At 45.5% G+C, this 23,780-nt stretch overlaps 2 protein-coding genes across 2 annotated transcripts; both read left to right on the top strand.

Annotated features, from left to right (window-relative positions):
• The first annotated feature begins 4,122 nt into the window (after positions 1-4,122).
• LOC123999746 (aquaporin-5) lies at positions 4,123-5,593 on the top strand. The gene is made up of 4 exons (XM_046305776.1): positions 4,123-4,632; positions 4,849-5,010; positions 5,217-5,297; positions 5,426-5,593. Exons 1-4 carry the CDS (start codon positions 4,123-4,125, stop codon positions 5,591-5,593), a joined length of 921 nt encoding a protein of 306 aa, XP_046161732.1.
• Positions 5,594-7,002: 1,409 nt separating this feature from the next.
• Positions 7,003-23,723, top strand: itga2b (integrin, alpha 2b). The gene is made up of 31 exons (XM_046304033.1): positions 7,003-7,263; positions 8,840-8,970; positions 9,122-9,219; positions 9,599-9,770; positions 10,258-10,307; positions 10,509-10,554; positions 11,627-11,746; positions 12,006-12,050; positions 13,730-13,773; positions 13,864-13,929; positions 14,091-14,143; positions 14,306-14,381; positions 15,519-15,654; positions 15,969-16,154; positions 17,164-17,209; positions 17,349-17,456; positions 17,901-17,956; positions 18,059-18,210; positions 18,739-18,849; positions 19,008-19,075; positions 19,257-19,404; positions 19,641-19,733; positions 20,137-20,216; positions 20,531-20,611; positions 21,014-21,119; positions 21,348-21,500; positions 21,722-21,820; positions 22,101-22,217; positions 22,438-22,539; positions 22,723-22,845; positions 23,093-23,723. The coding sequence occupies exons 1-31, from the start codon at positions 7,082-7,084 to the stop codon at positions 23,213-23,215; spliced, it is 3,171 nt and encodes a 1,056-aa protein (XP_046159989.1). The 5' UTR covers positions 7,003-7,081; the 3' UTR covers positions 23,216-23,723.
• The last annotated feature ends 57 nt before the right edge of the window (positions 23,724-23,780 follow it).

Below are 23,780 nucleotides of genomic sequence, written 5' to 3' on the forward strand. Positions count from 1 at the left end.
CATGTCACACCCTGACCTAACCAAAATAATAAAGAAAACAATGATAACTAAGGCCAGGGCGTGACATTGAGGATGAGTTGGAGCGGCTGCAGGAAAAAAAACATCATTACTCCCATTCAGTTCTCCCACTGTGCAGCTCCAATCGTTCCCGTTCTGAAAAGTGATGTCACGGTGCATATATATTCCAGTGTGTCCCATGGCCATGCCAATGTCAAAAGTGAGTCTAGAGTCGAATGTGTTAGTGTGACCACTGCATGGGGAGTATTGGCAGGCCATTGAAAGTTCAGAACCCAATCTCATAATTTAATCTCTGTTAGCTACAAACTGAGACAGAGTCCTCTTAACGTTTCTGGGGAGTGGAGAGGAGAGGGACTCGCAAATAAGTGGGTCATCATCGGATACATGGGGAATGGGCCAGGCATGGGAAACAGATTAGGCACACGTAGCCATCTGAGAGAATCGGTCCCATAGAAGAAAAACAAGTTGCTCGACCTTTGCAGAAAAGCAAAGGAGGAGGGAAAAGTAATAGGAACAAGTGCACAACACCTTAGATTCTGTTGCTGCCAATTCCCTGTGATGGTGCCATGGCACACGTGACTGTCACAGTCCAAATCCCCTATACCCATTTATCCATTAGTGGTAAGTACTGAGGGCCACTCAAAGCTGTTTTAATCAGGGAAGGGGGTGCATAAAGGAATTCTTTGTCAGTAAGGAAGGCAGGAAAGCATTCTGAAAAAACCTACACTCGATCCCTCCGATGTCAACAACTACTCTTGAACGTGCCGTCCTTGGCCAGCTCTCCCGCTATCTCTCTCAGAATGACCTTCTTGATCCAAATCAGTCAGGTTTCAAGACTAGTCATTCAACTGAGACTGCTCTTCTCTGTATCACGGAGGCGCTCCGCACTGCTAAAGCTAACTCTCTCTCCTCTGCTCTCATCCTTCTAGACCTATCGGCTGCCTTCGATACTGTGAACCATCAGATCCTCCTCTCCACCCTCTCCGAGGCTCTGATCAGGCCCTACACCCAAACAAGGGCACTGCGTTCATCCATCTCTGGCCTGCTCGCCTCCCTACCACTGAGGAAGTACAGTTCCCGCTCAGCCCAGTCAAAACTGTTCGCTGCTCTGGCCCCCCAATGGTGGAACAAACTCCCTCACGACGCCAGGACAGCGGAGACAATCACCACCTTCCGGAGACACCTGAAACCCCACCTCTTTAAGGAATACCTAGGATAGGATAAAGTAATCCTTCTCACCCCCCTTAAAAGATTTAGATGCACTATTGTAAAGTGGCTGCTCCACTGGATGTCATAAGGTGAACGCACCAATTTGTAAGTCGCTCTGGATAAGAGCGTCTGCTAAATGACTTAAATGTAAATGTAAATGAGACAAGGAGGCAGGAATCAGTAGAGATGATGGAGGATATCAAATCAAATCCAATTTTATTTGTCACATACACATGGTGAGCAGATGTTAATGTGAGTGTAGCGAAATGCTTGTGCTTCTAGTTCCGACAATGCAGTGATAACCAACAAGTAATCTAACTAACAATTCCAAAACTACTGTCTTATACACAGTGTAAGGGGATAAAGAATATGTACATAAGGATATATGAATGAGTGATGGTACAGAGCAGCATACAGTAGATGGTATCGAGTACAGTATATACATATGAGATGAGTGTGTAGACAAAGTAAACAAAGTGGCATAGTTAAAGTGGCTAGTGATACATGTATTACATAAGGATGCAGTCGATGATGTAGAGTACAGTATATACGTATGCATATGAGATGAATAATGTAGGGTAAGTAACATTATATAAGGTAGCATTGTTTAAAGTGGCTAGTGATATATTTACATCATTTCCCATCAATTCCCATTATTAAAGTGGCTGGAGTTGGGTCAGTGTCAATGACAGTGTGTTGGCAGCAGCCACTCAATGTTAGTGGTGGCTGTTTAACAGTCTGATGGCCTTGAGATAGAAGCTGTTTTTCAGTCTCTCGGTCCCAGCTTTGATGCACCTGTACTGACCTCGCCTTCTGGATGATAGCGGGGTGAACAGGCAGTGGCTCGGGTGGTTGATGTCCTTGATGATCTTTATGGCCTTCCTGTAACATTGGGTGGTGTAGGTGTCCTGGAGGGCAGGTAGTTTGCCCCCGGTGATGTGTTGTGCAGACCTCACTACCCTCTGGAGAGCCTTACGGTTGAGGGCGGAGCAGTTGCCGTACCAGGCGGTGATACAGCCCGCCAGGATGCTCTCGATTGTGCATCTGTAGAAGTTTGTGAGTGCTTTTGGTGACAAGCCAAATTTCTTCAGCCTCCTGAGGTTGAAGAGGCGCTGCTGCGCCTTCTTCACGACGCTGTCAGTGTGAGTGGACCAATTCAGTTTGTCTGTGATGTGTATGCCGAGGAACTTAAAACTTGCTACCCTCTCCACTACTGTTCTATCGATGTGGATACACACACACACACACACACACACACACACACACACACACACACACACACACACACACACACACACACACACACACACACACACACACACACACACACACACACACACACACACACACACACACACACACACACACACACACACACTGTAGTTGTCACACCCTGACCATTTGCTTTGTATGTTCTATGTTTTGTTTGGTCAGGGTGTGATCTGAGTGGGCATTCTATGTTGGATGTCTTGTTTGTCTGTTTCTGTGTTTGGCCTGATATGGTTCTCAATCAGAGGCAGGTGTTAGTCATTGTCTCTGATTGGGAACCATATTTAGGTAGCCTGTTTGGTGTTGGGTTTTGTGGGTGATTGTTCCTGTCTTTGTGTTTGTTACACCAGATAGGGCTGTTTTTGTTTTTTTGTATGTTGTTTTATTTTCATATTTATTAAAGATGTATCAAAATAACCACGCTGCGTTTTGGTCTGCCTCTCCTTCAACAGAAGAAAGCCGTGACAGTAGTCTCCCTGTTTTCCATTTGATGAATAATGTCCTACTATGACATTCCCTGTCATCTACATTCATCCCTATCTCCACATGTTGTTGAAACACCATCTCTCCATATCATATTTTACACAGTTATCCCTGTCCTGACTCAACCAGCCTCAGGTACTGTATCAATTTCCATGACCTTGGTAGGAAACGATCTCTGCAGGGGAATCTCAGTATAACTGTACTGCCATTGTTCCTAACTGACCTTCACATGCTTTACTGTGGTCGTGTTTAGTTCCCTCACCCTCTCTTAGTCACCCTGTTACACTAAAGCTTCCCTGGCCACTCTCTGTGATGAGAGAGCTCCCTTTGAGGGGATTAAAAATGCCTCTCTCTTGGCATGCTTTACCTGCTACGCTGGCTTAAAAGGCTGTATCTGGATTGTTTTTTGGGTGGACAGTATCTTGATCAGTTTATTTAAAATGATCTTAAACTCTGGTTGACCCCAGGTCAGGAAAGTACAGCTTTTCGATTCATCCCAGGGCACCACTAATTGCAAATCAGTTAGTTGGCTTTGGCTTGTTCAGCTCAATCCTCAGCCACACTCCTCTTCTACCTGGAAGATAGAAAGCTTCAGGTAACCATTTAATCCTCTCTGGTGAAGGACTTTTCTTTGAGAAACAGAGGCAAGGGGGAATGTGAGAGGGTTGGAGGAAGGAAGAGGGGAGACTCCCCAGCTGCAAAGAGAGACCAGAAGTTAGCGCCCCCTCGCTAGTGGCCGCTCATTACCTATGGGTAAATCTGTGGCCCCCCGGAAAGAAGACACCACTCGACATTTACCGGCAGCCATCTGAGAGTACAGGAAAGCAGAAAGCCAAAACATGCATTGGCTAAGCTAAGCCTCCCCACCTCACCTCACCTCCACCCTTACCCACCTTCAGAACACATCACAATACAAGCAGTATACTGAGGGGACCGGTAAATAATCGCAGCGGGGAAAGAAAGAGGCCACCTTCCTGATATATGCGTCACACAGCGGTAGATGCCCCCCCTATATAGGTTCCCATTGCAGTCCCTTGTGGTTGTTTGGTTCTGCTGCTGCTGACTCCTGGATGTGTTTCATGGCAGAGCAACAAACAAACAGAGAAACAGGACAACAGAGAGACAGAGATTCATTCATCCATCATGCAAGTCCTTTCCAGTCTGGCGTTGGTTCTGAAGAACATTTGGACACTTTCCTTCCTCCGGGATCTCCTGTGTGAATTTGTGGGCACTGCCATCTTCCTCTTCACCAGTCTGGCCTCAGTGGTGCTATGGCCCCAGCTTCCAGCCTGGGATGGGAGCCTCTCCAGTCCCACCAGTGATTATCATGTCCATGACTTGTCCTCAGAGTCCGACCCATCCCTTCTCTCTGACTCCCAGCCCCTCTCCCAGTGCCACCCTAACCCCCTGCATGTGGCCTTGGCATTCGGGGCCTCCGTGGCTGTGGTGTCTGTGTGCCTGGGTCCTGCTACCTCTGGAGGAGGGGTCCACCTGAACCCGGCTGTGACTCTGGCTCTGGCTGCAGGACTCAGGGTGAGCCCCTGCAGAGCTATCCTCTACGTGGGGGCACAGCTCCTCGGTGCACTCTGTGCTTGTGCACTTCTCATGGGAATGGTGCCTGCCCCGCTCAGAGGGCATCTGGGGTTGAACGAGGTCACGAGTCACGTCTAATACATTTTTATTTGATTCTAGGTTGTAGTGAAGTATTGTTTTTCTGTAGTATTGTAGCTTCCGAACAGTCATTATTAGAAATGCTTTGCCAAAAAAGTATTTGTATTTTTGTATGGGCTTAATTGATTATGGGTGTTTATAAACATTTTAACTTAATGAATCCAGGTCTGATATCTGTAAAAAAAAATATTTTTCCAGGTAGGCTTGGGTGTCCACCCATGCCAAGCCTTCACAGTGGAGACAGCCATCACCTTTCAGCTGGTGGTCTGTGTCCTCGCCACGTCTCGACCCACATCAGCCTTCCACCTCCTGGGTCCTGTAGTGGTCGGCTTGTCTGTCGTTCTGGGGAATCTCGTGGCAGTAAGGAAGATGCCAGATCCTATTTGTGTTTGTTTAAATTCTGTCTGACCATAATAGAGTTTCTATGGGTAATTTGATGGATTTTGTCTATTAAAACATTTTGTAGATCTTTACATTTTTCCTATGACTTATCTTTTGATTTCATTCCCCCCCCCCTCTCTCTCTTTTTCTCCCCCTCTCTCTCTTTACCTTCAACCTTTGACCAGATTGGGTACACTGGCTGTGGGATGAATCCTGCTAGGTCTTTTGGTCCAGCTGTGGTCACTTTAAAATTTCAAAACCATTGGGTGAGTCTGGCCAAACACAAGTTGACTCCATGAAATTACAAAAGTATATTGACACTATTTACTGACATCACACCACAGTTCACACATACAAATCTACTTACAAAAAAAAGTGTCTCTCTCCTCTGCAGGTGTATTGGGTGGGGCCGTGTGCGGGGGCATTACTAGCTGGCCTACTACATGACTTGGTGCTCTACCCACGGTGGGGTTGCCCTGGCGACTGGTTGGCTGAGTTTAAGGAACTGTTTCCCAAGGATCCACTCAAACAGCCCACCACCTTGGAACACACAGTGGAGTAGAGATGGAGGCAGTTATCCTACCATTGTCTGACCATTGACCAAAGGGGACCACACACACCATTCTCTGATATCTGACCATTTGCCACTGGTGTACACAAGTGGTCATGCTAGCTGGGTCCATCGTTGAGTACCACTGAGTGAAGAAACTCAACATTTGTACACATCTACAGTATTCCTGCACATCTACAATGTAGCTATGATAACATACTCTGCTGTATTCTCTGGGAGACTGCTTTCTCCTCTCTTTTCCTGAGTGTACTGGATAGTACCCTTTCTGGCCAGTTATCTGATATTTCAGAACTGAACAAAACACTAATCCACCATCTCAGGTTCTTCACAATCATGTTGTTTGTCAGTTTGACTTCACTTTGTGCATCTGTGTACCTCTCTGAGATGTTAAACCATCCATAGAAGCAGATCATGTCTATGCAGACCAAAGCCTGGACATGTCAATGAGTGTCCAAGGCGATTTCATTCAGGTCAGTTAAAGTACGGGTACCAGCTGTATAATCATTGACATTATGCGACAGATCACTATAATATGTGTTTTTATATACCACTATCATGGTGTTTGTCTTGTTATACATATTTAAATAACGGCTGTATGACTCGGTAAAATGTTCTTTATTATATCATGAATTTTACATTTGTTTTTCACTATATTGAAACGGAACGTAATGTTTTTCATGTCCTCTGTGCAAGAGTTTATTAAAGCTGAAAACCGAACTGAGTTGTCCTACGGTGTTTACATGGGAGGGGGGGGGGAGTGTAAAGTGGGTGTGAAGCTACAGGAGTCATTTTGTGTTCGGTCCACTTACATGTTCCATCTGTTTCCATGAAATGTCATGCCCTGGGGAGGACTCATCTAGGAAGGAAGGGCTTGGGTGGAATTGACCAGTGTCTCCATAATCTCTCAAACCCAACAACCCAGCCCTGTGCGTGTTTCTGTGTGTCTGTATCTGTGTCTGTGTGTGTCTGTGTCTCTCTCTTTCTCTCTGCCAACGGTGAAAAAAAATAGAAGAATGTGTATTTGGATCTACGTCACGATAGTTTTATACCTTGGTAACGCGCACTCTTGAATCGTGTACTTATTTTTTTCATTTATGTACTATGAGACATTGTTTACGGGTTAATATAACACTATAAATATATGTCCCAATGTGTCTGAGAGCTGCAGTTCTGTTCTGACAGACTGACATCTCTTCCCTTCATGTCACAAAATATTCTCTGCAAAGTCCTATCTGCAGGAAACAGTTAGTTACACTCCACTCAACACAATGCAATGAGAGCCGCAAATACATTTTGCCTAGCAAGAAAAAAAATCCTTCAACTCACATCAACAACTCTGCCCTATCTATGACAGCCCTCTCGGCGTTACTGTGTAAGTTCCCCGACTTGCGAGAAACAACTGAAGATAAGAATTACTCACATAGGAAGAAGACATTTGGATTCCAGTTTCATTGGCAGTGAGGGAGACATAGAAGAGCTATGAAAAAGATGGAGGAACACCGGATTCATAGATCAATACAAATGATGGGTCTCCTGCTATTTGCTCTCCCACATTACTCTGACACCTTAAATCTAAACCTGGTTAACTTCACTGAGTTCTCTGGCCCCGAGGGAAGCTTCTTTGGCTTCTCTGCAGATTTCTATCAGTTTAGCAACAAAACGTGAGTATTGCAATATACTATTTGGTAAGTTTTGGCTTTGCTTCATTCAGTAAGCTTTGCATCATTTTTATGGTATCTGTTAAACTACACTGTATAGTTAAAAGTATGTGGACACCCCTTCAATTTAGTGGATTCAGCCATTTCAGCAACACCCGTTGCTGACAGGTGTATAAAATTTAGCACACAGCCATGCAATCTCCATAGACAAACAATTGCAGTAAAATGGCCTTACTGAAGAGCTCAGTGACGTTCAACGTGGCACTGTCATAGGATGCCACCTTTCCAACAAGTCAGTTTGTCAAACTTCCGTCCTACAAGAGCTGCTCTGGTCAACTGTAAGTGCTGTTATTGTGAAGTGGAAACATTTAGGAGCAACAATGGCCCAGTCGCGTAGTGCTAGACCACAGGAACTCACAGAACGGGACTGTCGAGTGCTGAAGCGCGCAAAAATTGTCTGTTCGCGGTTGCAACGCTCACTACTGCCTCTGGGAGCAACATCAGCTCAGGAAGTCTGTGTTGGGAGCTTCATGAAATGGGTTTCCATGGCCAAGCAGGCGCACACAAGCCTAAGATCACCAGAAGGAATGCCAAACGTCGGCTGGAGTGATGTAAAGCTCGCCTCCATTGGACTCTGGAGCAGTGGAAACGTGTTCTTTGGAGTGATGAATCACGCTTCACCATCTGCAGACCGACAGATTAATTTGTGTTTTGCGAATGCCAGGAGACCTGCCCAATGCATTGTGCCAACTGTAAAGTTTGGTGGAGGAGGAATAATGGTCTGGGGCTGTTTTTTATGGTTTGGGTTAGGCCCCTTAGTTCCAGTGAAGGGAAATCTCAACGCTACAGCATACAATGACATTCTAGACGATCCTGCGCTTCCAACTTTGTGGCAAAAGTTTGAGGAAGGCCCTTTCCTGTTTCAGCATGACAATGCCCCTATTGAAATCCAGGCTGTATCACAACCGGCGGTTATTGAGAGGCCCAGCGTTGTCCGGGTTTGGCTGGTGTAGGCCGTCATTGTAATTAAGAATTTGTTCTTAACTGACTTGACTAGTTAAATAAAGGTTACATGTAAAAATGTCAACAACAACAACAAAAATTGACAAAGCGAGGTCCGTACAGAAATGGTAACTCGAAATCGGTGTTGAAGAACTTGACTCTCCTGCACAGAGCCCTGACCTCGACCCCATCGATCACCTTTCTGATGAATTGGAACGCCGACTGCAAGCCCGGCCTAATCACCCAACATCAGTGCCCAACCTCACTAATGTTCTTGTGGATGAATGGGAGCAAGTCCCCGCAGCAATGATCCAGCATCTAGTGGAAAGCCTTCCCAGAAGAGTGGAGGCTGTTACAGCAGCAAAGGGGAGAACCTCTCCGTCTTAATGCCCATGGTTTTGGAATGAGATGTTTGACCAGCAGGTGTCCACATACTGCGGGTCATGAACTGTATATATGCTGGTATTACTCTCATATTAAATTGGGCAAGGTATGTGGAATTTGAATGGCTTTTCATTAGATTCTTGTCTGAAATCCCAAAGAGAATATTTGAACCATAGTATTTTCTGTCCCACAGCATCAGTGTTGTGGTTGGGGCCCCTAGAGCCAACACCAGTCAGCCAAGAGTCACTGAGGCCGGGGCTGTGTATCTCTGTCCCTGGGCACAGACAGGAGGGGCCTGTACTACCATGACCTTTGACACAAAAGGTAAGTCCTATTCATGCATTTCTCAATGTTTTCTAAAGCTGTGAACATATTATCATACTGTAGATCAGTAAGTAAGTAAAGAAGATATTTATTTATTCTGGGCTCAATTACAAAAAAGGTTGACAAACTGAGCTGTCTGATGTAACTACAGGTGATGAGGTTTATCCTCACCAGAACTTAGTGATAAGCTCTTCAAAGTCCCACCAGTGGTTTGGTGCTACTGTGCGATCCTCCGGAAACTACATTGTGGTGAGTTTTCCCAGCCGTTGTGGCACAATACTGTTACCACTCTCTCACTCTTTGAATTCTCATAAACCAGTCACTCATTTTGCTGTGAGTCTGAAGGCTGCTGTATACAGTCACTGTGCAGTATAGAATGCATCAGATATCAATCCTCTAAATCTTTTACAGAACCTCTTTCCCTCCCTCAATTTATTTTCCTTCCTCTCCCAACCACCGATCCCCTCTCTCTTTCTACCAATGTGTGTATGCCGCTTCTTAATTTGACTTTCTTTCTCTCGCGGTTCTCTTCATCACTTTGTGTTACCCTTCTCTATATCACGTTCCTTCTCCCCCTCTTTCTCTTTCTCTCCTCCCTTCTCTCTCTCCCTCCCTCCCCCTGCGCCAGGCCTGTGCCCCCCTGTTCCACTGGAATGTAATAGACTTGGGGGAACGTGAGGAGGCCCAGAACACTCCAGTGGGGACCTGCCTAGTGTTGAATACACTGACGGGGGAAACGGTCAACTTCTCCCCCTGCAGAGACGTCATGACTGAGAAAAATTACAAAGCCCTGAAGTACAGTAAGAGATATTAGTCATGCCAGTAGTACCTGTACAGTACAGTAAGAGATATTAGTCATGCCAGTAGTACCTGTACAGTACAGTAAGAGATATTAGTCATGCCAGTAGTACCTGTACAGTACAGTAAGAGATATTAGTCATGCCAGTAGTACCTGTACAGTACAGTAACAGGTTCCTCTGTTGTCCACTCAAAACTTAAAGGCTGCATTTATACATGCAATCCAATTTTGATCTTTTGCCACTAAATGTTATTTTGACCAATCAGATTCGGCAAAATAACAGAATTGGGCTGCCTGTGTAAACACAGCCAAACAAGCATCTTGTCAGAACTCTTTTAGTAATTGAATATCATTCTCACTGCTATGCCACAAAACACCTCGGGTATTCCTTCTTAAAATAGCAGTTGACTTCATGTTCAAACATTTGCCTGCTGGTCTTTCTTTCTACTCTGCATGTTTTCATCTTTGATCCTCATCTTGATTCTCAGCTACCGACAGACGATACTGTGAAGTGGGATTTAGCTCTGACATAACAAAGGTGCCCGCCCTCCAAACATTTCTCGTCAAACTTTTTATTTTTGACTCATATAATGTTATATACTACACAGCAATGTACAGTAGCAGAGTAGATAAGTTAGATCCACATAGTTTATGATACTGTAAGGTAGTAATTACACCAACAGTGTAATGATACCATCTATAACAATAATTTGATTTGTTTCTTGCTGTACTATTCTAGGAGGGAAGGCTCCTTATCGGTGCTCCTGGAGGCTACTATTTTCAAGGTAACATGTGCCATCTGGTGCCATTATTAGCCTGGTTAAACTAGATTTCACGCTACACCTGAGGTAAATCTGCCTGGGCATAAAATTGGTGGGGCATAACATTTGCTGCTGGGGCATTGGAGCTGGATGCCACACTTTCGGAGGCTGCTGGGGGCTGGGGAGTTGGTTGCTTCCGCTGCTGGGGCATTGGAGCTGGATGCCACACTTTCTGAGGCTGCTGGGGGATGGGGAGTTGGTTGCTTCCGCTGCTGGGGCATTGGAGCTGGATGACACACATTCTGAGGCTGCTGGCGGATGGGGAGTTGGTTGCTTCCGCTGCTGGGGCATTGGAGCTGGATGACACACATTCTGAGGTTGCTGGGGGATGGGGAGTTGGTTGCTTCCGCTGCTGGGGCATTGGAGCTGGATGACACACTTTCTGAGGCTGCTGGGGGATGGGGAGTTGGTTGCTTCCTGCTGCTGAGGCATTGGAGCTGGATGACACACTTTCTGAGGTTGCTGGGGGATGTGGAGTTGGTTGCCTCCGCTTCTGGGGCATTGGAGCTGGATGACACACTTTCTGAGGCTGCTGGGGGATGGGGAGTTGGTTGCCTCCGCTTCTGGGGCATTGGAGCTGGATGACACACTTTCTGAGGCTGCTGGGGGATGGGGAGTTGGTTGCTTCCACTGCTGGAGCACTGAACAAAAATGGGGTGGACAAACACTAAAATACTAAGAACAAGAAATATAAAATGTCACCATTCATGGTTCTTAGGCTGGTGGCTTCCGTAATTATGGTGGCTTCCATTATTGCATTGTTCAACACTCATATGATAAATGTATCCACTAATAGCCCTGTTGTTGGAACGTCTCCGGGAAGGTTGATGATGACTGAGCATGATTAATTATCATATTGTCATATAGTCTCGCCAGACCTAGGGCAACAACATGTCAGAACATTGTTAAAGTGGGAGGCAACCTGCCTGATTAATTTTACAAATGTTACTGAAAATATTATGAAATAAATATGTATAAACATTACTAAAGTGCCTTCTCCAAATGATGGTTGCGGTGTTTAACCTTTCTGTTGCAGGTCAGATCATCAGTGCAGGACTGCCTGACATCGTCGACAGTGCCAAGAGCCAGAATGCCAAACCTTATGTGGCAGGACAAACCCATTCCCCTGAGACTGGTGGATACGATCATTACCATGGTAAGAGGGTGACACGCAAGACTTGTAGTCTAATGCAATGGTTTTCAAGCCTCTTCTCAGAGAGGCCAAGATGTTTCACAATTCTGTTGCAACCCTGAACTAGCAAACCAAATTCACCGGATTAAGTGCTTGATGATTAGTTGTATCAGGTGTTCTAACCCGAAGAGAGGTTTGAGAACCACTGGCCTAAAATACTCAGTACAAAGATATTCAGTGACATTCTTCTCAGTTCAATAAACCCGAAAGGTTTCGCCAACAGGGTATTCTGTGGCCACTGGCGAGTTCACTGGAGACTCAATACCAGGTGAGAAAGTTCCCGTCAAAAGTGTCCACACAACCAGGTAATTACTAGCCCGGTCCCAGTTTGTCCTATCATTCCGACTCATTGTCATGCCAAACATTTATTCATGTTTTGCATGACAAAGAATGGCAAGAAAATTGAATATTAGCACATAGCACTAGAGAATAACACTTCCTACATTTTATGTGCCTGGTGGTGATGGTGACAGCTGTACAAAACCTTCAAACATTTACATTACATTATATTTAAGTCATTTAGCAGACGCTCTTATCCAGAGCGACTTACAAATTGGTGCATTCACCTTATGACATCCAGTGGAACAGCCACTTTACAATAGTGCATCTAAATATTTTAAGGGGGGGTGAGAAGGATTACTTTATCCTATCCTAGGTATTCCTTAAAGAGGTGGGGTTTCAGGTGTCTCCGGAAGGTGGTGATTGACTCCGCTGTCCTGGCGTCGTGAGGGAGTTTGTTCCACCATTGGGGAGCCAGAGCAGCGAACAGTTTTGACTGGGCTGAGCGGGAACTGTACTTCCTCAGTGGTAGGGAGGCGAGCAGGCCAGAGGTGGATGAACGCAGTGCCCTTATTTGGGTGTAGGGCCTGATCAGAGCCTGGAGGTACTGAGGTGCCGTTCCCTTCACAGCTCCGTAGGCAAGCACCATGGTCTTGTAGCGGATGTGAGCTTCAACTGGAAGCCAGTGGAGAGAGCGGAGGAGCGGGGTGACGTGAGAGAACTTGGGAAGGTTGAACACTAGACGGGCTGCGGCGTTCTGGATGAGTTGTAGGGGTTTAATGGCATAGGCAGGGAGCCCAGCCAACAGCGAGTTGCAGTAATCCAGACGGGAGATGACAAGTGCCTGGATTAGGACCTGCGCCGCTTACTGTGTGAGGCAGGGTCGTACTCTGCGGATGTTGTAGAGCATGAACCTACAGGAACGGGCCACCGCCTTGATGTTAGTTGAGAACGACAGGGTGTTGTCCAGGATCACGCCAAGGTTCTTAGCGCTCTGGGAGGAGGACACAATGGAGTTGTCAACCGTGATGGCGAGATCATGGAATGGGCAGTCCTTCCCCGGGAGGAAGAGCAGCTCCGTCTTGCTGAAGTTCAGCTTGAGGTGGTGATCCGTCATCCACACTGATATGTCTGCCAGACATGCAGAGATGCGATTCGCCACCTGGTCATCAGAAGGGGGAAAGGAGAAGATTAATTGTGTGTCGTCTGCATAGCAATGATAGGAGAGACCATGTGAGGTTATGACAGAGCCAAGTGACTTGGTGTATAGCAAGAATAGGAGAGGGCCTAGAACAGAGCCCTGGGGGACACCAGTGGTGAGAGCGCGTGGTGAGGAGACAGATTCTCGCCACGCCACCTGGTAGGAGCGACCTGTCAGGTATAACGCAATCCAAGCGTGGGCCGCGCCGGAGATGCGCAACTCGGAGAGGGTGGAGAGGAGGATCTGATGGTTCACAGTATTGAAGGCAGCCGATAGGTCTAGAAGGATGAGAGCAGAGGAGAGAGAGTTAGCTTTAGCAGTGCGGAGCGCCTCCGTGATACAGAGAAGAGCAGTCTCAGACATTTGTCAGTAAGATACAAAAGGTTGAAACATTTCTCAATAATGAATTCATTAAGTCTGTTTTACTGTGTTTTAAATCCAGTACAAGTATTTCTTTTCTGTTACAGATTATGTGGTTGGAGTGCCGAACGATCGCAACACAGCAGGCTCAGTAAGGGCTCCCAATGGCGTCATGATAATTTACTTTTCATATTAATTTATTAGAGAGTGATCTAAGCTAATGCTGTGGCTTTGTATCCAGGTCAAAATCTATAATGGACACACGTCTGGCTTTTTGGGAGTTAAACGCACATTCTTAGGCTCTCAGGTGAGACTGCATTTCCATCATTTCCATCACATTTTTATTTTGATTGACTTGTTTACAGGAGAGTGATGAAGAAGTGTCTGTACAGATATGACTTTGTGTTGATATCTGAGTCATGAGCAACATAAGTCCACTCAAAACCACATGCAACTTTCATCTTGCAGGTGGCCTCTTACTTCGGCCACAGCGTTGCAGTGACTGATATTAACAATGATGGGTATGTCAGAACTCTCATACTTACTTTTTTTTTGGAAGTATTAAACATGAATTAACCACCTGATAACATCTAAGCCACTGGTTGTTGGCTTGGTGTCTCAAGGAACCATGAAAGAGAGCTCAAATGTCCAGCCATTCTTGCTCTGTCCTCTGTCCACTACAGAATAGACGACATCCTAATCGGGGCGCCCCTCTTCATGGAGCATGTGTCGGGCCAGCAGTTGCAGGAGGTGGGACAGGTGAGTGAAAACCTGATGAGTCCTGTGTGTTCTAGCACATGGGAGCATAGTGTGCAGTCTAGCACATGGGAGCATAGTGTGCAGTCTAGCACATGGGAGCATAGTGTGCAGTCTACATGGGAGCACATCTAGCACATGGGAGCATAGTATGCAGTCTAGCACATGGGAGCAGTCTAGCACATGGGAGCATAGTGTGCAGTCTAGCACATGGGAGCATAGTGTGCAGTCTAGCACATGGGAGCATAGTGTGCAGTCTAGCACATGGGAGCGTAGTGTGCAGTCTAGCACATGGGAGCATAGTATGCAGTCTAGCACATGGGAGCATAGTGTGCAGTCTAGCACATGAGAGCATAGTGTGCAGTCTAGCACATGGGAGCATAGTGTGCAGTCTAGCACATGGGAGCATAGTGTGCAGTCTAGCACATGGGAGCATAGTGTGCAGTCTAGCACATGGGAGCATAGTGTGCAGTCTAGCACATGGGAGCATAGTGTGCAGTCAGCACATGGGCACATGGAGCATAGTGTGCAGTCTAGCACATGGGAGCATAGTGTGCAATCTAGCACATGGGAGCATAGTGTGCAGTCTAGCACATGGGAGCATAGTGTGCAGTCTAGCACATGGGAGCATAGTGTGCAGTCTAGCACATGGGAGCATAGTGTGCAGTCTAGCACATGGGAGCATAGTGTGCAGTCTAGCACATGGGAGCATAGTGTGCAATCCAGCACATGGGAGCATAGTGTGCAGTCTAGCACATGGGAGCATAGTGTGCAGTCTAGCACATGGGAGCATAGTGTGCAGTTTAGCACATGGGAGCGTAGTGTGCAGTCTAGCACATGGGAGCAGTCAGTCTAGCACATGGGAGCATAGTGTGCAGTCTAGCACATGGGAGCATAGTGTGCAGTCTAGCACATGGGAGCATAGTGTGCAAGTCTAGCACATGGGAGCATAGGGAGCATAGTGTGCAGTCTAGCACATGGGAGCATAGTGTGCAGTCTAGCACATGGGAGCATAGTGTGCAGTCTAGCACATGGGAGCATAGTGTGCAGTCTAGCACATGGGAGCATAGTGTGCAGTCTCCATTCACCTTTTTTTTACACCCAGCTCCGAGACAATGGATGTGTGTAATCCTTTCCCAGGTGAGTGTGTACCTGCAGAGAGAGCGCTCCACCTTCCACTCCAAGCCAGACCAGAAGCTGACAGGTTCCCAGTTGTACGGACGCTTTGGCAGCACCATCGCCCCCCTCGGTGACCTAGACAAGGACGGTTTTAACGGTGAGGCTCTGATATACAATAATTTGACTTACAATATAAGTATCTTCCCTTCTAATATATTAACTGCCTCAGGGGCAGCAGAATCAGTAGTATCTGATTTTCTGGGTAACTTAAACAAGGCATGATATTAAATGTGAAAATATCCTCTTCAAAACACTTTGTTTCCGAAAGGAGATTAATCTTTTAGTTAATGATTCCCTCTTGAAATGCTACATTTTCTAATGGTGAGGAATGCTTTTGTCATAGCAGTGTTTCAATGCACTCCGTCCGTGGATTACTCATCAATCACTATAAAGTGTTTCTGTCTCTCTCAGATGTTGCCGTGGGAGCCCCATCCTCGGGCGTTGAAGGGAGGGTTTTCATCTACATGGGGACTAGTGATGGACTGTCTCCCCAGTATACCCAGGTCATCGAGAGTCCCTTCCGGTCCCTAGGCTCTCCAGCACATTTTGGCTTCACCCTGAGAGGGGCCACTGACATTGATTCAAATGGCTACCCAGGTTAGTCTGAAAACGAACTCTTCGGAAACTGTAGGCTTGTTTACCTTGATTTAGAATAGATGTGGATTTGATTATATTGGGTGTTGTGATTTGACTTTCTGTTTTGACTTGAAGTATTTGATTCTAGCCCAAAAAACCTGAAATAATAATCTCATCAAGATTTGAGAAGTTATGGAACAACAAACCTTACCCCGGCCAACAATTCCCAACAATGTCCCTACCTCTCTTGTTAAGCCACAGTGTCAATCCTGCCAAGACCACTTGGAGATGTCAACCTGTAAGATCACGTGGAGGTCACTCTCTTCCCTTACAACTCCACAATCAGCCTCTGGCGCAGTTCAACAACAGCAGCAGCAACGATTTCTGTTGTCTTTTTCATTGTAGTTGACTACTACCCAAGGACAAATTGCCACTACTTAACAAAGTCCTTTCAGTCCCAGTAAAAACGTCCTCTGACATGTTGTTTGTCTCCCCTCCCCCTGGAGACGAAGGCAAAGTTTCTCGGACACACGAGAGAGAAACGGAAAGGTCACTCATCCAGTAGAGTGGCCAAGAATTTGTCGGGGGAGAGCACTAAAATGGAGATACATTTAGTGTCCCTTGGAGACTAGTGAACTACTCTCAACACAGCAATGCTTTTTTGATGTGCAACACCTCTGGCTTTTAAAGACACTCATGGCACTCTTTGTCTCTTGTTCCCCCAGTGAGCCTGTTACAGTTCAACTCTTTGAGACAAACTGGTCACTGTGAAAACTTCAGCTGACCTCGTTCCCTGAAAATAGTTTAGTTTCCGACTTTAAGTTTCTTAGGAGTCACTGTGATATGAAAGCAGAGGTCCTGGCTGTTACCAAAGGGCAATCAATCCCATGGACTATTTTTTGATAGCACTTTCTCATGAAAGGGTATCAATCATGTCATTTTTTCCCAAAGCTGTTTCATGACTTTATATTTCAAGACTAGAGAAATAAGCGCTTGCAACTTGTTATTGTCAATCTTTGTTGCCTCACAGATCTAATTGTTGGTGCATGGGGAGTCAATAAGATTGCCGTGTACAGGTACAGTAGTGTGAGACAAACAAACAGTTTATTTGTTACTGTAAATTAACTTGAGAAATGTTACCTGGAGCAAGATTAACATTTGCATTCGCAATGTACCCACACCGTCTAATTCTCTGTTTGTGTGGGGTGGTACCAGGGCTCAAGCCGTGGTGATGGCCAAGACCCAACTCTCCCTCTACCCTGACTTCCTGAACCCAGATGTGAAGGAGTGTCAGCGCCCCACCACCAACGAGCCTGTGGCCTGGTAAAGATTCTGCTCATACCAGAGTATCATACCATTAGTGTGGGCATTATCCATAGCCGTGGGAAGTTGTTTGGGGGTGCGGGTGCTGTGTTAATTATGATGTATATTTGATATTTTTGTATTTTCAAGGGGTGGTTTCAAGGGGTGCTGAAAAAAACAACATTTTGCCTGCCCGACAAACACTATATCGGTCCGCTAATACAGCACGATTAAAGGTCCAGTGCAATACTTTTGTGACAAATTTTCTTTTCAATCAATATTATTTTTTATTACAATTTTCAGGGGGTGCTGCAGCACCCAACTGGGAAGAACATTTATGATGGACAAATGTTGGTGGGCACGGCAAACATGCACGTGTTGTCACTATGCAGAATTGCTGTAGTATTTGTTCTTGTAAATTCAGAATGGCATTATGACTGATGCGGTCTGTCTCTCTCCTTACAGCTTCACAGTTATGATGTGCATTAGTGTGTCTGGCCACAGCATTCCAGAGGAGATAGGTAGGAGACGCATACTGAATTAATTTATTCCTGTGGAAACATACACATTCTCCTTGAGTTTGAGTTTTCTGTTTGTTCAAGACACTAAATCCACTCTTGTAGTTCTAGATGCAGAGCTTCAGCTGGACAAGATGAAACAGACAATGGCCAGGAGAACCCTATTGCTGCAGACCAATCTGCCCCAAGAGTATTTTCAGCTAACCATTCAGAGAGATGTGGGAGTGGTCTGCAGGAACCAAACCGCTTACCTACGGGTGGGTTGCTTGTGCCAGTTTAGCCAATTTATAGACCTGTATTTTGGTTTACAACAGTCAGTGCTCAAAACCTGAAATAAAACCATAATGGTGCAGCAGTGTTCTTATCAGGCTGATGCCCCCAAGTGGCCATTCACTGAAGTGACACTACAACAGGCTCCAATCACAATACCATTAGTAACCTCACAAAAAGGTTGTGACCACTGCCATTGTCAGTGGCAACAGACAAACCTGAAAGAGGAATAGATTTATATTGCCTTAATACTACGTGATCCACTAAACTGCAGTAGATATTTACTGAATTTCAACTGAATTGAGGGTTAATTGCATCAATGTGGTCCTTCTGTAGCTCAGTTGGTAGAGCATGGCGCTTGTAACGCCAGGGTAGTGGGTTCGATCCCCGGGACCACCCATACGTAGAATGTATGCACACATGACTGTAAGTCGCTTTGGATAAAAGCGTCTGCTAAATGGCATATATTATTATTATATTATTATGTCAGTACTGCGTCCTGTCTCTCTTTCCAGCATGAGTCAGAGTTCAAGGACAAGCTCAGCCCCATCTTCATCTCCTTGAACTACAGCCTGTCCAACTCCCAGGAGGCCATGCTGCATGGACAGAGAGCTGTGGTCGCACAGGTGACATCACCCATTACATTCTAAATGTATTAAAACATTTTCATTTGCAAAGGAATAACATTTATAAATGGTAATTACACAGTCGAAACATATGAATTAGCGTAGGTGTTTGTTTCTTTGGGTATAAAAATGTGTGTACGTGTCTGTGTGTTGTGCAGACCAGGATCATTCTGGACTGCGGAGAGGACAACATCTGTGTCCCTGACCTGAGGCTGACTGCTGAAGCGTGAGTGTCAAACTCCCCTGAGTTCCTCATCACTCAGTCGTGTCATCTGTTTTCTTGGTCATTCTACATGTTCAGGATTTTGACCAAGTAAGGTCTCGTGGGATCAGTGTGCGGAGAAAATAGGGTTTAGTTAGAGCATGTTATTCCGGTCTACTAATACAACCCTTTGACCCATCCTCAGCGGTACTGACCGTCTTCTGATAGGGGATGACCACCCTGCCCTGCTGGTCATCACAGCAGAGAACAGAGGAGAGGGGGCCTACGAGACCGAGCTGGAGATACGCCCACCAGCCAACACACACTACCAGAGTATGGTGACTGACAGAAAGGTGACTGTGACTCTCCTGTTCATAATGAAAGGGAATTGTTAACAGAGTGGCATCAACTGTCCCACACCTGCAGGAAAAACTACGAGCCCAGAGTTTTGCTGGTTAGGTTATTTGGTCGGCATAGCCAACCGGCCCGACGTAAAACACACTGTCTGCATCTGAAATGGCACCCTACTCCCTATATTGTGCACTACTTTTGACCAGAGCCTCATGTCTGAGTGTGCCATCTCTCCCAGGGCTTCAGCAAGTTGATTTGTGCTCAGAAGAAGGAGAACCAGATGGTGGTGATGGTCTGTGAGCTGGGGAACCCTATGAAGCAGGGCCAGAAGGTAACCACCGTGTTATTAAATATAGTGTAAGTAAATACCCTCGCAAGTGCCTTGCATGAGTCAGAACGGCTCATTGGAGCAGGAGCCTATCTCCTGTTTCTGTAGCATGAGGCAGCTTGATGGACAGGACACTAATCTATCACCTTAATGCTGTCTGAGTGCCAAGCAGAGACTCATTGGGTACCTTTTTCACAGTCTGTAGTATAACTTCGCCGGGGATCGAACTCCCAACCTTCCAAACTCTGGCCGGACACACTGAGTTGGCATGGAATTACACATAGAGTAATAGTGCCGTTCTGGATCGTCACTGTCAACGGATGTGGATGACATGTGACTGTGTTTGCAACAGCTCTGTCAGTCTGAATGATACAGTACAGTATGTTCTTCTCTCTGTCTGTCGTAGCTCCTGGCCGGTCTGTTCTTCAGCGTGGGGAACCTGGAGGAGGTGGAGAGTCACGTGTCATTCACATTACAGATCAAAAGGCAAGAACAACACTTTCATCGCGTCTTGTGGTTTGAATGCCTTCGATGCTACCAAGGCTTTGTTTTTGTATTTTTAATACAACATTTTAATGGGGAAATTCAAGATCACTAAAGTTAATGTTTAGTGTAGAGTGATCAGCACAATGTAAGGCATATTTAGGGTCTTTGAGATACACATGGTTTACATGCTTGTTAATCAAGTTGTCTGTATTTTAGACATTCAAGGTGTCAGCTGAAGGTTCATGGCCTTTCTGATGACACAAGGGAAATGGTCAACATTCATTCAAGCTTCTTCCTTCCTTTATAATCTCTAGCAAGAACAGCCAGAACCCTGAAAGTAACGTGACCCATCTGAGGATTGATGTCAGCGCTGAGGCAGCTCTGGAGATGCGGGGGTGGGTGGGCCTTCCTTCATTGTCCTCCAATTATCCTCCAATTATCATCAGAGCCATAAACTGTGCTGTTTTGTGCTACCATGGAAATGAGCACTCCTCCTGACTCCCGAGACACACTTTCTGTGTGACAATTCCGAGCTGCCTTCAGAGCTGCCAATCCAGACAAGTAGCAGACTGAATATCTAATATCCAAAAAAGGGATGAGTGATGTTTGCCAATTGGAAGATGTTGTCCTAATAAGAGCGTAATACAGTACAGTAACACCTTGGTTTCCTCTTGTCCTTGTAGTTATTGGCTTTCCCAGGACACTTAGTTACTAATTACCACTAGGACCAGGCTAGTGTTATCAGTGTTGTCCTCAGCCTTTGGTCCACCCTTGTAACCTGTTGTTTTTTTGGACAGGGGCTCCTCTCCACCTGAGTGTGTCCTGCCCATTGCCAAGTGGGAACAGAAGGAGCATCCTGCTGACCTAGAGGAGGTTGGCCCTCTAGTGGAACACGTCTATGAGGTAACTTTTTTCATGGTTCACTCGGAAAAGAAACAGAGCATTTAAGACATTTGTCTCTCTGAGGTTGGTGCAGTTTTAAGGTCAAAATGCGTAGCATCTATTTGAAGAGTCCATAAGGCCCTTATAGAGTATGTTTTGTATATGTTATGTCATGTATAAGCAAAGACAATGAGATCCAACTTAGTGAGCGAAATCTGAAACATGTATTTTTGTTGTTGAAACACTCAGTTGAGAAACCTGGGTCCGAGCACGGTCAACGCCAGGGTGCAGGTAGAGTTCCCTACCCATCGCCATGGAGACGTCCTGCTCTATGTGTTCGCCAATGCTTCTGAGGATTTCCTCACCTGCCACACTGACTCCCCTGACATCGACCCATATCAGGTGAGAGAGGTAGCATGATGTGGCCCTGCAGTGTGCCAGACAGCAAATCTTTCTATAGCGGGAAAAACAATGTTGTTTTTCCATGAATTATGTTTCATTTAAAAGGAAATCACTATTTTATTTGATATTTGCCTTAAATAGAAGCAAAACCAGATTTTCTATTGTTCTTTTGATGGTGTTTTGGTCATATGAAATTGGAGTACACTCTTTTGTTTTGGCAGTTGGTGAAGACCGGGAATGCTACTGTTGGTAAAGTGTATAAGGTCAAACAGAATGAGGTGGCACAGCAGGAGCCTCAGCGCAAAGAGACCGTTCACGTGGTAAACAAGTGTCGCCTCACTCTATTAACATAATGACATGAATCAGTGTACTTTTGACAGCAATACAATCAAACTGTCTTGTCTTTACTTGCTACTGTACGATAGGCTAGTTCCTTTTTGCTGCAATTTCAGGGACAACTTGCAATATTCTATATGTGCCACAAGAGGGGGCTAAACAACAAAATATTACATCTCATGTGGATGGGTACATCCCGTTGATGTGTAATGGGGGAAACAGGTTGACTCAGTTAGGTCTGTTCCTCTCTCTATTTCTCTACAGAACTGCACCAGTGGAGATACCTGTCTGAGGTTTGTGTGTGAGGCCACAGGTCTGGAGAGAGGCTGGAGCGCTGTGGTGAAGGTGATGTCTCGACTCTGGGTACAGACCTTCCTGGAGGTGAGAGGGAGGGAGGCAAGAAGAGGGAGGGAGAGATAGGGAAAGAGAGAATCACAGTGACATATTTTCCACACCATTTTTCACTATATCTGCATTCATAGGTCTAAAGGAAAAGCGCTCCAAGACAGCTCTGCATAATTTTGAGATAGCATTTTGTTAGATCTTACTTCTTTGACATTATTCCGTAATGATTATGGAACCCTCATTCTGTTTCCCCTAGAGGCCCTATGAGAATTATGTTCTCCACTCTACAGCACGCTTTGAGGTTATAGATATGCCCTCCAAGATCCAGCCTGAAGAGCTGCCAAGTGGACAGGCTGAGGTAAAAAAATAGATATAAAAAAATTGACCCTTTCCACTAGTGTGAAGACAATACTTATTTACTAATGACATAAACGACTAACTTGAGGCACATACACAACCGTATATCACAAAGTAACCATTTCCTCAGTAGTCATTGGACAGATTTAATTGGAGCCAGTTGACCATGTGTGTATGTGTGTAGACCCAGACCAGTGTGGTGTGGAGGGCTCCTGATGGAGAGAAGGAAGTGCCGGTGTGGTGGATTGTTGTGGCTGTGGTCTCTGGCCTCTTCCTCCTTGCTCTGCTAGCACTGATCTTCTGGAAGGTAATGTACTGACATCGTTAAACCAGCAGGTGGCGCAAGATTGGGCCCTATAACTGGGTAGCATTTAGAAGGTGCTACTCAGCTATCATCTAAGTATCGATCACTCAGTCTTTTTTAATGATACGTTTTCTTAAAATGGAGACAATTTGGAGGTGACAGAAAGGAGAATGTCTTCAATGACACACGAATTAAACCGGAATCGGGAAACAATATGTGTAAATGTAAATGTTTTGTGTTTATGCTCCAGGTGGGGTTCTTTAATCGTAACCGTCCCCCGTGTGATGATGACGACGATGCAGAACACCTAGCTGGGGCTGGACAGTCAGAATACGCTGAGATGCCCACAAACGCAGAGGACAAGCAAGCATAAACAACTGCTGTATCACCCTGGAAACCCTGGAGTTTTATGTATTTATTTGGTTTGACACAGACGCCCACACGTTTTCCGAGTGTTGAACTGTTTCACATGGTTTGTAAATGTTGCTGTGGGCTTCTTGTTTTACTCCCTATAACTGCACATTTTCTAAAGATGCACCCTGAAGATGTTTTTTTTTTTTAAAGGTAACTTATAGCTGTTGCATTTTGTGTTAAAATAATCATATAATCGCGATTAAACACTTTGTGTCCTTTTGAAGCCAAACTGGCATTCCAATGTTCACAGAGGGGATATCCTTGTTAGTGTGATGGCATCGGCCTGCTCTCTAAGCAACCATTGTGTTGGGGAGACCATCATGACTCACTGAAGGCTGAGCCAGCTTCCTGTTGTTGTAGAGGGGAGACCCTAGTGATAATAACACTCAGACCCGCCAATCATGTGTTTATAATTAAAAATAATAATAAATAAATACCCAGATATGGCAAGAAAAGTACAATACTTATTACACGTGCATTGGTATTTTGTTACATTGACATTTTATATGAATTTCAAAACAACT

Source organism: Oncorhynchus gorbuscha, linkage group LG16 (assembly GCF_021184085.1).
Source record: "Oncorhynchus gorbuscha isolate QuinsamMale2020 ecotype Even-year linkage group LG16, OgorEven_v1.0, whole genome shotgun sequence".
NCBI classification, from domain to species: Eukaryota; Metazoa; Chordata; class Actinopteri; order Salmoniformes; family Salmonidae; genus Oncorhynchus; species Oncorhynchus gorbuscha.

Excerpts from the sequence above, each read along its gene's own strand:
- LOC123999746 (XM_046305776.1), top strand. The coding sequence starts at position 4,123 with ATGCAAGTCCTTTCCAGTCTGGCGTTGGTTCTGAAGAACATTTGGACA. Across the intron at positions 5,011-5,216 it reads TTCTGGGGAATCTCGTGGCA|ATTGGGTACACTGGCTGTGG; the intron begins GTAAGGAAGATG and ends ACCTTTGACCAG. Across the intron at positions 5,298-5,425 it reads TAAAATTTCAAAACCATTGG|GTGTATTGGGTGGGGCCGTG; the intron begins GTGAGTCTGGCC and ends TCTCCTCTGCAG.
- itga2b (XM_046304033.1), top strand. The coding sequence starts at position 7,082 with ATGAAAAAGATGGAGGAACACCGGATTCATAGATCAATACAAATGATG. Across the intron at positions 17,457-17,900 it reads ACCAACGAGCCTGTGGCCTG|CTTCACAGTTATGATGTGCA; the intron begins GTAAAGATTCTG and ends CTCTCCTTACAG. Across the intron at positions 21,501-21,721 it reads CTGACATCGACCCATATCAG|TTGGTGAAGACCGGGAATGC; the intron begins GTGAGAGAGGTA and ends TTGTTTTGGCAG.